Source organism: Amblyomma maculatum, chromosome 2 (genome assembly GCF_055883805.1).
Source record: "Amblyomma maculatum isolate TAMU_Amacu chromosome 2, ASM5588380v1, whole genome shotgun sequence".
Classification (NCBI taxonomy): domain Eukaryota; kingdom Metazoa; phylum Arthropoda; class Arachnida; order Ixodida; family Ixodidae; genus Amblyomma; species Amblyomma maculatum.
In genome coordinates this window covers 142,891,292-142,905,980 of record NC_139345.1, presented here as the reverse complement: position 1 = coordinate 142,905,980, position 14,689 = coordinate 142,891,292, and the positions used below count along the sequence as shown (strand labels likewise).

The following is a 14,689-nucleotide window of genomic DNA, read 5'->3' as shown; positions in this document are numbered from 1 at the left end:
TGCTTACAGAAAGGGCGCCTAATGTTGTTGGCCAGATCGACCGCGGAATATAGCTGCCAAAACTCCCGAATAGAACAAGGCTACGTAGTTCTATTAGGGAGTTTTGGCAGCTATATTCCGCGGTCGCTCTGGCCAACAACGTGCAGGCACTGAATCATTGCTTTGATATCGAAGCTGCACCCAGGACAATTCATCTGACTGGGTACAGAGGTATACCTATAAACACTGATATCTCGATGTGCCCTAAATAGGGCAGAATTAACAGTTACTCGCAATGTGGGTCGTTATAGTACAGTTATTTTGTTTTGATACATACATGCTTAACAATAGCACACTGAACATCAGCTCAATGCGCTGTTAACTGCCTCGACTGACCACTCAAGGACCGTGGATATGCTGACTTGTGCAATTACAACGAGACCGAAGTGCGTCTAACAGCCTTGAATATATCACAAGATACGAGTAGAGCCAGGCATGACTTCAATTGTAAAAGGTTTTAAAACGAAAGCAGGAAATGAAAAACCAGAGGTTAGGAGTATCGTTTCCGTCTCGCTTCAATCGGAATCGCAGTCTCCTTTGTTAGAAAAGAAGGGACAGGAGAAGCCGCGGTACTCCGTGTTTCGATACACTCGTACTTTATGGGACAGAGTCACGAGACGCATGATAAAAAAGAAAAAAAGGTCGGTTAAGTGAATAGACAGATAGTGTTGCTGACCTGTCGGTGAGAACCCACTGGGCCGTAGGAGGCTCGAGTAGCGTCTTGGCCATCACCATTCCGCACGTTGAATTCCACGAGGAGCGTCGTCCTAACTTTCAGTCCGGCGGCTCCACACCCGTGCGCGGCAGAGGGCAGAATGTCCTTCCAGTACACTCGCCCTGGTAAACGTGATCGGTGCACAGAGTTTTCGGCCACTAAACAAGCGCGGACTCTATGCAGTGAGAGCAGAGTCAGTATAGCGCAGGATTAACGGACGCCTGCTACTGTGTGGCACTGCTCGAGTAAACTTCCCTATTTGAGACGTGTCGTACTCACGCACGCGCCGAGAAGACACCGAGGCGCCGACTCCGCACGGCGCGTCCTATATACACCTTTCTTCTGTTCCCTTTCCACCGAGGTTACATTGCTGAGCTCAGGCCCTTCCGTAGACCGACACGCGGTGTCCTCTGTTGATCTTTTCTCTGTTTTCTTTCTTTCTTTCTCTTTCCTGTTCAGACCCGACTGTAACGGTGGAAGGAGGGGGGGGGGGGGGGGGGGTGTAGAAGCGCTGGGGAATGCGTTGCATTCGCAGCCGCAATCAGCAGCGTTCAAGCGTGGACGGAGCGTGGAGCTATATCTTCCTCGCGAACACCTACTGCCTCACAAAAAGATGTCGTTACACGTCTTGTCGAGCAACGCTGATTGCCCGCCTCCAATCGAAAGAGGGTGACGTTATCTCGAGCACGCGAGCAACGGACGGAGGACAGACACTACTTTTCCAGCTATTGTCTGTGCTCGTCCGTCTGTCTGTCTTTCTGTGCTAGAGTGGTAGAGAGAGAGAGAGAGAGAGAGAGAGAGTCTACGGTTTGAAGAAGCGAGAGAGCCTACGTGCACGGGTACCCTCCCAGTTAGCGCTTCCTCTCTGACACCTCGCTAGAGGTGCAGTCGTCGAAGAGGGAAGGAAGGAACGATGGGGAACGATAGGGAACGATACGTTTAGGAACGCACTGACGGTGGCAGCAGTCATCGGGAGATACACATTCCGCGCGCTGACGCACAAATCACGTGTCCGCGCACTCTCTCGCAACCCTCTAATCTCTGTCTTGTCCATTGTCCACAATCCGAGAAAGGCCGGAGACAAAGCAGGCTGTCGAGCCGCTGTACTTACGCGAATTCCGCAGGCTTTTGATCTAATCTAATCGTCGCGTCGATGGGGACGAACGCTATTCCGATTAAATTCGTCGCGGGATTTTTTTTTTTCTTTCCCACTTTTCTTCGAAGCGACGGAATAAAACCATGCGTGGCCCGAGTAATTGTGCTCTGTTTCTAGTCCTTTGTATTTCCCCACTGTCGCTTCCGCTTGCTCCGCAATCTTGTACTTGCTTTCAGATCGGCCGTCAGCCGCTGAAGTGACGTGAATACGTGAATGATACTGCACTCAGGCGGCACGAAGAGGTAGCTTTGTGTATCTGGGAGAGGTAAACAAAGGCCACCACGCAAGCTGCATAGATAGATATGGTTCGGGTTCGGTGGACGCGAATGGCACGCGAAACTAGATCGTAAACACACGGAAAGAATGTGCACAGACAGGATCAGTAAATCGAAACTAAATATGGCGTAAGCAATCGGCGATTAGTATATTGACAGTCGCCCATTAGCATCTTCGAGGGGTTGTTCAGATACCAAGGTGGGAAGATCGGTATCGTTTCGAAGGTCGGATTTCTCGAAACACTGGATCGGCGTCGCAGTTGGGTTGCGCCAGGAAGGTAAGCGAAAAATGCGGATGCTGCGAGCGACGCGCAAAGCCTGTCATCTTGGTGCAGTTTCCAAATTAAGTCGTACGTGGAGTTTAAATGAATGTGTTTCAGCATACTGGCCGAGGTTCGCTGTAAAGTGTTTTTTTTTTTTTTCTTTTTACGTAATTTTCATACGCCTGTCTAAGGCAGGTTGAGAATTGACTTCAACTATAGCTGTCAAGTCTCAGGCCAGTTAAATCCGTGTGCATGTGGACAAGCACTGGCGAGCCTTTGTTCGCGATCTTGCATGACCACTGCTCTATTTTGGCGCTTATTGTGTGCTTCCTGCGTCCTGCCATAATGGGAGCGTTTTAACAGCTAACGCAGCAAGGTACCTTCGACCAACGTTGCCTTCTGCTGCCCATCCAAAATGTGACTATACAATCATGGTCCACCCTAAGAGGTTGGACATCTCGTTCGTAGCACTTTGACCCCTTACTGCAACTGCAAATAACCAGTCGGCCTGCCCCGCTGCGATGGTATACGTTGTCTATAGCTAAACTGCAAGCAGGTTCGGGGACACTTATAGTTCGGGTACCTTTTCAGCTGAACGCACATCTTGTGGCCAGAAAGCAGATCTTTACCATATTGTATGGGCTTGCCGAGAAAACCAACCCATACCTGGTAAAGAAATTCCAACGTGAGAGGGCTGGGAGATGGTCCTGTTCAGCTCCCACCTTGCGGTATAAAGCTTGCGCGAGCCCGGGCAGCGGCATCGGCCAACGGAGTCCCGGACTGAGGACCCCACCAACCCCGCCCTTAACCCATAACCCCTTTTACGAAATAAACGTTTTATACTACTACCACTACTACGTTGTTGTGCCGCCTGTGGCTAGGAGTGGAGTTTACTAATGCCTATTCCCATGTCATCCCAATGGCAGACTATCCAACGTGTGAACAGGGCGGTTGTGACGAAATGATTGGGCAATTACACTTAATGAATGCCCTCGGTATGAGCGTGTGTGTGCCCTCCTGGCTGGTATACACTCCGCAGATTTGACTCTCGTCCTCTTACACAAATAAAGAGCCTTGTATAAAACCATGTACAAAACCTTCATCACAAAAGTAAGGCGGTGAAGGCGCTTCTGAAGTTTCTGAAGGGCTCAGAGTTGAGTTCCCGAATATAGATTTTCACACAAGCTCAGGTCCTTTTATTATAGGGGGCCATGGAGACGTGAAAAACGTATTTCATTGCCGCTCTTTTTTTATTTCTCTCCCTTTGCTCCCTTCTCCCCGTGTAGGGTAGTCTACAGGGCCTAGCCTCAGTAACCGCCCTGCCTAGTTGTTTTGTTTCTCTCTCTCTCTCTCTCTCTTGCTTAAAGGGAGATTTTTTCTATGCAATAAATGCACAATCTTTTGCCACGTATTTTCTCTAACTACACTGATATATCAAATATCTTTAATGTGTCTGTAGATTTTTTATCTGCATGGAGAGTTGAAGATAAACGGACGCTCTGAAGGGCATCTAAGAAACCGAGTAGCCGGCGTACAACTGCAAGAAGACGTGAGAGGTAGGGTTCGAGATAATATCGATAACGTGTACAGCTTACTTGCATTCATCAGCAAAAATGGTGCCAGAGGCACTTTGTGGTTCGCTCTTCTCCTTTCTTTAAGGCCAGTTTCTGTACTGGCGGTTTTGTAGATTTAGGTCGCTAACCGCCACGGCAAGTGACGTATACCACTCGCTCTGGAGACGGAAATAAAGAATAATTTTGAACCACGGTGACCAACAGTTAGGCTTGTGGTTGTTCTGTTTAAAGAGAAAAATCAAAATCAAGACAATAAATTTGTGCCGAATTCGTTTTTTTTTATTATTCTATTTTTACGGGAAAAGGCCAGTATGCTTCAGATGTACGCGCGCCATAGCTTGCTGGGTAAGGGGTGATGGTCACTATTTGTTATCAGAGATAATTAACAGAGAATCTACACAGAGAAAATAATTAACAGCTAAACTATGGTCATTCCAGTAATATGCGTTGTGGGGCTAGTTGGTTCATACTCAGATTGGTTTTATGCGCACAAAAAGACGACACAAGAAGACAAGGGAGACAGGACGGAGCGCACTTTCAACTGTTTTATTCCGGAAATGTACACGACATTTATACAAAAAAATATATATATATCATCAGTGCATAATCATCAGTGACACGTGCGAGCCAAATACCCAGGAAAAGCATAAAGGAAGGGCACAGGTCACTCACCTCTTATCTAATTTATCTAAAAAGACAAATTCTTTATCATACATTGTCACAGATGGTGCGCTAATACATGAACTTCCGCTTTTCCTAATATGGTAGGCAAGCGTGTCAGTGCTCCTGCACAAGATGCCGGTGCCTTGTAGCGTTGCATCACACAGTTTTTTTGCTTTCTGTTTTTGGTCATTATCTTTTCCACACTCACTGATGTGCGCCGGCAGGTGCGAACCGGTACCGTTCCTCAAAGACAAATTGTGCTCCCTTAACCGGTCATTAACACATCGGCCCGACTGCCCAATGTACACCTTCCCACACTTCAACGGAATCCTGCACACCACCCCTTTTTCACACTTCACAAACTTATTAACATGTTTGATTTTGCAGTCTGAGTTACGGCTATCATCTTGCAAAACCAGACGACACAATGAAGAGGGTTTCCTTGGGGCCTAAAAAACCACGGGTACCTTAAACTTGTTAGCCACGCGTTTGAGGTTATGAGCCACTTTATGCTGATATGGAATGACTACCGGTTTCACTTTCTTTTGTGCAACTGCAATCGTTGTCTGGTTCTTATTCCTTTCTTGTTTAATCTTCTTGAGAAGAGCTTCAGCCGCTGAACTCACTATTATCTGGGGAAAGCCTACCTGTTTCAGCTTCGCGATCTGATCGTGAAAGCTTTCCTGCGCAATGTGACAACAGGACTTCCTTAGGGATGACTCTAGGCACATCAAAGCGATAGCACGTTTAACCGTTTTTGATTGCTTGGAATCAAAAAGCAACAATTTCTTCTGTGCACGCGGTTGGTACTTCCAGCTAAAGCTTTCGTCCTTAAGGGTTATAAAGTCTAAAAATATTCAAGTCGCCAATGACAGCCGTTTGCAATTTTTAGACTTGAATATAACCCTTAAGGACGAAAGCTTTTGCTGGAAGTATCAACCGCGTGCACAGAAGAAATTGTTGCCTTTTGATTCCAAGCAATCAAAAACGGTTAAACGTGCTATCGCTTTGATGTGCATTGAGTCATCCCTAAGGAAGTCCGGTTGTCACGTGGCGCAGGAAAGCTTTCACGATCAGATCGCGAATCTGAAACAGGCAGGCTTTCCCCAGATAATAGTGAGTTCAGTGGCTGAAGCTCTTCTCAAGAAGATTAAACAAGAAAGGAATAAGAACCAGACAACGATTGCAGTTGCACAAAAGAAAGTGAAAACGGTAGTCATTCCATATCAGCATAAAGGGGCTCATAACCTCAAACGCGTGGCTAACAAGTTTAAGGTACCAGTGGTTTTTTCGGCCCCAAGGAAACTCTCTTCATTGTGTCGTCTGGTTTTGCAAGATGGTAGCCGTAACTCAGACTGCAAAATCAAACATGTTAATAAGTCTGTGAAGTGTGAAAAAGGGGTGGTGTACAGGATTCCGTTGAAGTGTGGGAAGGTGTACATTGGGCAGTCGGGCCGATGTGTTAATGACCGGTTAAGGGAGCACAATTTGTCTTTGAGGAACGGTACCGGTTTGCACCTGTCGGCGCACATCAGCGAGTGTGGAAAAGATAATGACCAAAAACAGAAAGCCAGCCAAAAAAAAAAAAAAAAAACTGTGATGCAACGCTACAAGGCACCGGCATCTTGTGCAGGAGCACTGACACGCTTGCCTACCATATTAGGAAAAGCGGAAGTTCATGTATTAGCGCACCATCTGTAACAATGTATGATAAAGAATTTGTCTTTTTAGATAAATTAGATAAGAGGTGAGTGACCTGTGCCCTTCCTTTATGCTTTTCCTGGGTATTTGGCTCGCACGTGGCACTGATGATTATGCATTGATGATTTTTTTTTTTTGTATAAATGTCGTGTACATTTCCGGAATAAAACAGTTGAAAGTGCACTCCGTCCTGTCTCCCTTGTCTTTTTGTGTCGTCGTTTTGTGCGCATAAAACCAATCTGAAACTATGGTCACTAGAACGATGGCTGGACTAAGCGGTCAGTACAATTCCCGCGAGAGAGAAAGCTGCGATATAAATAATGCTTTGTCGATTTATTTAACTATACGCGCTAAAAGTCAACGTGCATCAGGAGCCAGAGTGATGACGAATGAAGAAGCAGCGAATGTAACAGGTTTCCATGCCTCACGTGACAAATACTGACATTCAATTGACGTCACAACCATCGTTTCGCTTTTGAGGCTGAAACGTAAATATTATTCGAGAGAAATAAATTGAGGTATAGGTCACACACAAGTCCTTAGCTAATATTATTAGTGACGTATGAATAGCAGTGTCTTGCCCATTACTGCCAAGAAGAAACGTGGGACAAAAATTTGGTGTTTATACTCCTTCAAGGTGCAAAAAGGCTGTACAAAAAAAAAAAAGTAAATTTGCAGAGACGAAAGTTCATACGCCGGGAGAAAACAAAACATCGTCAAGAATTCAGAGAGCAAACTGAAAAGACCTCACAACGGACAACAACCGGAACCTAACTGAGTGACGACCGCGTCAAACGAAACACTAGCAGTACATCTAATATTCGTACAGACAAACGAGAACTTAGCTATGGAAGACCAACCGAACACTAGTGCAGCTAATTTTCATCCGAAACTTTATTTTATATTTAGATGGTTAAAGAACATCTCCTGGGTGTTTTCGAGGCTACCACATCAAATGAGACCTATATACGATAGTTGTTTTACTCTCTTCTAGTTACTTTCACCAAGATTGGCAGCCACGCCACATTAAATTCCGGCGCAAACTGGTTTAACGTTCGCCGTTTCCGCGACGTCTGTTCAGATGATTTCTACACGCCACACTGCATTCTCGACGCCAAAGCCATTCCCAATACATTGATATTTGCTCCTCATTTGACGAAAAAAAAAACTGGTTCTTATATTAGGTTGTATCGGGCGCTTATGAAACGACTCATCCTACTCGGTGGCTACTTGAACCGTTCAAAACACACACGACCGCTTTGCAAGTAATATCTGTGACGTCATCGCTGCGGTGTATTCTGAAAAACGGTTCGTTGTGGGGGAGGTAAGGTTGGACGCCACTCCGTTTCGCCTCCATAGAAACGCAGCCGTCGTGGTCGGCTGCGTTTCGGTGTCCGGTGTTCGTGTCCGGGGTCGGTGTCCGTGTGCTGTGCGATGTCAGTGCACGTTATGAGATATTTATTTCCAATGGACGTGATGGAGACGAGGTAAATAGCCGCTTTTCGCAGCTTGACTGGACGTCGTCACCTACAAATAGCGACGTGTCACGCTGGACAAAATACTTATCCACAACTCAATAAACAGCACGAAATGTGCGGGAATAACAAATCAGACATTTTTCAATAATGGCAAAAATAACGCAGGAAGTACAATGCTCAGGCACAAAAGAAAAGAAATAAAAAAATAAGATGAATATTCTACTCATCTATTCATAACATGAAAGCTATCAAAATGATGGCATACAGAAAACAAGCTAATGACACAAGATACATGACAGAAATTAAAAATTTGGCAAGCACTATAGCTTGTCGGAAAAATAAAAAAATTAGCTTAACAAACAGGGTGTCACACTGCAGTTAGTTATGTTTCAATTTGATTTGGAATGGTCGACAGTAGTCACTGGTATCGCAAAGATCATATTAAGTTAGCCTGCGGTACTGTTCACAAAGGCATCTTTAGGGCGCTTCAGGCTCAGCTCGAAGATATCAATGCTATTATTTAGGTACACGCCTATTAAGTAAGGAAAATTAAAATGTAGATTTTGCATAGCGAACTTTGTACGATAGGGGTGGATCTTCTAGTGTTCCGGGTTTAGCGTGTCCTGACTGGAGGTTTCTTAATAGGAGGTTCTGCTAAGCTAGCAAGATATTGTTGACTTTGGGTCCTTTTATCCATGCTGCACATAAATTAAAGATGCGCATATCTTCTACGCGTATTAATGACAGTTTTAGAAAAACTTCACTGTTGCAATCATACGGCGCGAGTATGTTACGACTCCAATAATTTTGCGTTATAGCCTGGCATGCTTTTGTATATTGTTACTTGTCTAGTCGTTCCCCAGACCATAACGAAGTAGCTTAGGTACGAAAAGAGTATCGTACAACAGCACCATTGTGTTTTGTATTGTTTTTATTTTTTTATTTTATTTTTTTTTGCAGAAAATATAATGGTGTTTGTAAAGAACGCCTATCACTGACGCAAGTTTCGATGACACATAATTCACGTGCTTGTCCCAAGAAGTTATAAATTTGGTGAATATTTCAGTGTTGTTGTTGTTGTTGTTTAGGATAAGTGTCGGGCCCGGTGTAACGTGCTTTCCTTTAGAACGAAATATAATTGCCTTTGGTTTAGAGTGGTCGACTAACAAACAGTTGTGATCAGCTCATGGAACGGGTTTAGGCAACAACGAAATCGCTATTAGTATCAGCAGTACAGGGATACTTGTATCGTCGGCGTAGATTACAAACTTAGCTCTGTCATCGACGGTAACAATGTCATCCAAATATATGTTGAATAAAAAAAGGTCCCATGCTACCTTGCGGAACCCCCAAGGTGCACCTACTTCAAAAAATACACCTTCGTTACTGATGCTCAGTACCGATTCCATGAATTTCACTCCACCTTTGTATGTACCCTTATACGAAGAAAAACCATTCACATCAACATACTGAAAACGTTCTGAAAGATATGATTTAATGAGACCAAGTGATTTACCACGAACACAATAATACGCTATTTTTACAAAAAATATATTTCTGTTCAAATAGTTAAACGCTTTGGTGAAATCTATAAATATACCTAGTACAAACTTCTTGACTTCCATGCTTCTTTATATGTATTTCTCCTGGTCCAAGATAGCGAGTTGTGTGGAGCGAAATTTACAGAATTCATACTAAGCATCAGTAATGAAGGTGTATTTTTCGAAATAGGATTGAAAACACACCAGAATCAGCTTTTCAAGATCCTTAGAAAATACGGGCAAACTTGAAACAGGGCGATAATTATTTAGCTTATTTTGATCGGCTTTTTTTTTTTCGTATATGGATTTCATTTTTGCTACTTGCCTATCTTGAGGAAAAGTACCAGAGCTAATACATAGGTTAAATATGTAAGTCGAAACAGAGGAGATAATGTCCCGAACAAACTTAACTGGTTTTGTTGGGATTCCCTGTGCGTCACACGTATTTGAATTTTTTAGCTGCATGAATAGTGTGTACGCTTCGTCAGCTTTAGCACGAAAAAGAAATAAATTGCTAGAAAACAGCATACTAATTGAATAATCACTTCTATGTAGCATAGAAGCCTCTGGAAGATTTGTAAAATGGTCATTAAAGAAATCGATTAAAGCAGTACCGTCCACTATTTCACCGTTTATGGTAAGCTCTTCTATAGAGGCCGATGTGAATGACCGGTCAAGGACTTCATTAAGCCTTCTCCGCGTAGTAAGCTTGCTGTCGTCTTTAACTGCCCTGAACGAGTTTCCTAGATAATGTGCCTTACGTTTCCTAATTTCTTTGTTAAGGAAGTTTCAATATTTCTTGAACTCTTGGAGTAATGCAGGATCTCAAGTCATTAAAAACTTAGTAAATAAATCTTTCTTGACTCAATTTTCGCCAACAGCTGTTAGGTTATTCAAGGCTTCCTGATTTATTTTTTTTTTTAGAACACCGAAATGTTTTGAAAGGGAAGTGCTTGATGTATAGCTGGGTGAACGTGTGCAGAAATAGCCGATGCGCCGCGTTGGTGTCCGAAGTTGCGAACACGTCGCACCAGCCAATGACCGTCATATCATTGTGGAATCTTCTCAGCTGGGAGGGTAAATCTGGTTTGTGCATGATTTCACGGTACGGTAGGCTATGCATTCCTTGAAACTTAGCGCATAGAAATAAGGGGTAGGTGATCACTAAGGCCATATGACAAAACTCCAGCCTTAACATGACTGGGATTATAGTTAGTAATAAAAAGATCAATCAAAGTAGAAGATGTTGGAGTAATAAGAGTTGGTGATCTAATAATATTATGTATAGAGTATGTATCTAGCATTAGCCTAAACTCCTTTACGGTAGTGGAAGGTATAAGCATGTCAATATTGAAATCTCCATCGCAGATAAGACCGAGGTTTTTGTGATTAAGGAACCTAAGCAGCGCTTCAAAGAATTCAAAGAACGTCTTCGGGTTACCCTCTGGTGGCCGGTAAACCGTAGCGAAAACAATGTTGTTAGAAAGTATAGACAGTACTTCGAAATCCCGATTTGACTGTGTAAAGGATGGGATCAGTTCCGAATCTACATAAGATTTTACCAGCATGAAAATTCCTCCTCCTCTCCCATTTTTACGATTAAGGTTACAGACCGTGTAATCAGGTATGTTGTAATAATAATTTACATTTTCGTACCAAGTTTCAGTTAACACAATCAAGGTAAAATAAACATTGAGTTCGCTCAACAAAATCTGTAGGATAGTGGTTTTGTTTCTAGCAGACTGCATATTAGCAAAGAACACTTTAAAACAGCTTGCAAAACAGGTTCCAATGAAGTCATTAATACTATCAGGGCTTATATACTTGTCTGAATCCATAAAAGATGGCAAATTAAGGTTCACCGACGTCGACACTGTTAAGACTCAAGCGAGGGATATATCTTATTGGCTTACTGTGGTAGAGTGAAGATCGGTTTGTTTTGATGGAATGCGAAACGAATATCAGCTCAAATGCTCGAAAAAAAAAAAAAGAAACAAACAGGGATGTCCATTTAATATATCTTCCCTGTATTTCCTCTCCAGCAACTAATATTGCCTCATGCGTTTTAACGTCCCAACGTGACTGAGACGCCATAGTGGAGGGCTCCGGATAATTTCGACAATGCGGAATTCTTCAACGTGCACTGACGTCGCACAGCACACGGGCGCCCAGCTTTTCACTTCCATCGAAACGCAGCCTCACGCACCACCAGGTTTGAACCCAGGTCCTCGGCTCAGTAGCCGAGCGCTTTATCCACTGAGCCACCGCGGCGGGTGAGTTTGAATGCGTCAGCGTTAATAGACTCATGGTACAAAAAGCGTCCGTATAGAAGTCCGCGTGCTTACGCATTTTCCGCGCGTGGCAGGCTACGTACACCCTCAGATTTTTTTTTGGTGACAAGGTGGCGTCCCTCCATCTCAAGCAGAAGTCTCAAACACACGGCATGCGACCCATGGAGCTGTTTGATGTGGTCTCCAAAAATGTCAGCATTTGTTCCAAAAGCACGCGCCAGCTTCACGAGCCAACTTTACCACCAGACTCGTTACTAAACTAAAATCAACTAAAAAGCCTCGTCCCCAGACGTTACAATATAACGGAACATCAAGGGACAAGAAGTGGAACCTCTGACAGATTTTTCTCTTCTTGGGCTACAAGATTACCCCGGAAAGAGACTGCAGCCATGAAATTAGGAGACGCCTGCTTCTGGGAAAGAGCCATGGCTAGCCTTGACCGCCTAGTAAAGAGCAGAAACATTAGACTGCCAACCAAGATCCGTATAACTCGTGCTATGGTCTTTCCAGTTGTGATGTATGAATGCGAAAGTTGGATTATGAAGAAAGCTGACCGCCGAAGAATTGAAGCGTTTGAATTGTGGTGCTGGCGGAGACTCTTGAGAGTTCCTTGGACTGCCAGAAGATCAAATCAGTCGATATTGTCGACCATAAACCATGACTGCTCATTGGAGAGTCAAATTATAAAGTTAAAGCTCAGCTACTTCGGTCATCTGATGAGAAGAGAGGAGTCGCTGGAGAAAGATTTGATGTTGAGAAAGGTTGAGGGTCACCGGAGAAGGGGTAGACAGCGAACGCGATGAATAGATGGCATCCTCGAGGCGCTGCAGATGAAGTTATGTGATGTTAGGAAGATAGTGAGAGACCGGAAAGCGTGGCGTGATATCGTACATAGGGTCACGAAGAGTCGGACACGACTAAACGACTGAACTGAACTGAACTGATAACGGAGGGACGGGACACTAACGAAAAGAGGCGCTGGCCTCTTGACCAGCATGGACCTCAGATGGACCTCAGCTGCCTTCAAGAGCAAGGCGTCAGATAACTCGCCCTTTCTCTTTCGTCTCCAAATATACTTCCCTTTTTCTTTTGGTGATACGTGACTGTAGTATCTATAGTAACTGCTGTACCCTTTCGGTAGATTTCTATGAGCCATCCTGAAGCGGCCGCCGTCCGGCGTTTAGGCAGAATCGAAAACGCGCTGCTTTTTTCCACGAAGAAAAATGGGAGGGTGTGGCCCAGGAACAAAACACTTTGGTTAATTTTCATTTATTTTATTGTTATTTGTTGTTTTTAATTCCTTACATTCTTTTTAAATATTTCTTCCTTGTTTCTATCCGTATTTTTCTCAATTTTTCTAAAAATATTTTCTAAATGCGGCCCACAAAGAAATACGTGTTTGCGAGTTTAGTCTAGATGGACAGACTTACTTGACGATATAAGGCTGGCCATGACGTATGCAACAGGGATATCTGCTCTTAAGGAAATGGATATCAAGCGACCGGAAGCACCTGAGGTGGGAATGACTGCAGGGATGAGTGGTGGTGGCGTAACGGGCATGGTAGAAGTATCAAGAAGAACGGTGTGCGTGTGCGTGTGCGTGTGCGTGCGTGCGTGCGTGTGTGTGTGTGTGTGTGTGTGTGTGTGTGTGTGTGTGTGTGTGTGTGTGTGTGTGTGTGTGTGTGTGTGTGTGTGTGTGTGTGTGTGTGTGTGTGTGTGTGTGTGTGTGTGTGTGTTTGTGTTTGTGTTTGTGTGTGTGCGTGTGGTTGATGATAAAGGGGATCACATATCACACCGCGGCTTAATTCACACGCTCGCTTCTCGGCTACACGCGCTGGTTGCTCAGCTTCTAGCGCATCTTCACGTGCCAGTGGTGTTTTATTTCTCATAATGTTGATCGCCTCCTCTCTGGTGAGACCAAACTGGAGAGTCAATACTGTAATTTTCGCCAAATCCGTTCATTCAGCCATCGCGAAAACCGTGAGACCTGAGACAAAAAAAAAAAGCAAAGCTGAATTACGGCAGGCTCGCCGCTTACTTTTGTCACGAGTCTCAGCGGGGACCGCTCAAGAAGGGCAAGCGAGACGCTATGACAGCACAAACACACATTTCAATACACACTAAACAATTACAACGAACACTACTGCACCAAACCAACGCCCTGCAAAATGTCTCGTGCCGCGAACACTGGGCAGTCTGCTGAACTCATTCAAAAACAGTGTCGCATATTTAGCTAATTTGGACAAACGCGAATTGTGTCTCCTCGCAGGATTTTGACAATTGTGATGACACGGAATTGCTGGAGTATGACGGGCTCGCATTATGTAGTTGTTTGGGTTTGCCATTTTGGGAAATTTTTCCACGCAATAAAAACAATAACTGTTGCGATAGCTGAGAGGTTGCGTACTCGATTTCCAAGAGAAATTCCTGGATTCGAATACCTTCCGACAGACCCTTTTTTTTCTGCGAAGGTTAAATGTCGAGGCTTGCCTCATATAGCTCGCGGTTTTCCGGTGTACTCTGTGAAGTGGTTCTTTGCAAGTTCCCGACAGGCCAGTGACGCGGGATCCGGCAAATAGAGTACGTAAACATACGGCCACTGAACTGGAGAATACTTTTTTTTTCATTTTCTGATAATTAGCACTGCCCGCGGTGGGGCGCGTAAGGTGCACCGAGGGAGCGGTGACCTCACAGAAGTTTGACACCCTATATCCAGCACGAGCAGAGACGCTGCAAGGTTATGCAACGAGTGGAGCAACATAGATTAGCGTCCCGCTTTTGATGGCGCAAACATCCCGGGGAAAAAAAAAGGAGAAAAGAGAAAAATAAAGAGATAGATGCGAGAAAGAAAATCTTCAGCTACTAAACCAAAATGACAATCAGACACAGAATCGGAGTGCAATGCGCTCGTACTGGCAAGGCGACAGTTAAACTTCGGTGCATCAAAACGGCTTACAACGAGGATTTCTGACGATAATGAAGAAAAGCCACTA

At 44.3% G+C, this 14,689-nt stretch overlaps 1 protein-coding gene across 4 annotated transcripts in view; it reads right to left on the bottom strand.

Annotated features, from left to right (window-relative positions):
• fray (oxidative stress responsive kinase frayed) overlaps nt 1–14,689 on the bottom strand; it is a 156,476-nt gene that overhangs the window by 76,509 nt on the left and 65,278 nt on the right. The window contains exon 1 of one of the 4 annotated variants that reach the window (XM_084595353.1): nt 716–789. The exons of the other annotated variants lie outside the window; for them this stretch is intronic. Within the exon in view, the coding sequence (XP_084451479.1) occupies nt 716–774 (59 nt within the window). The 5' untranslated portion in view covers nt 775–789. Of the gene's footprint in view, nt 1–715; nt 790–14,689 lie in introns of those variants that run through there. 4 annotated transcript variants of the gene reach the window in all.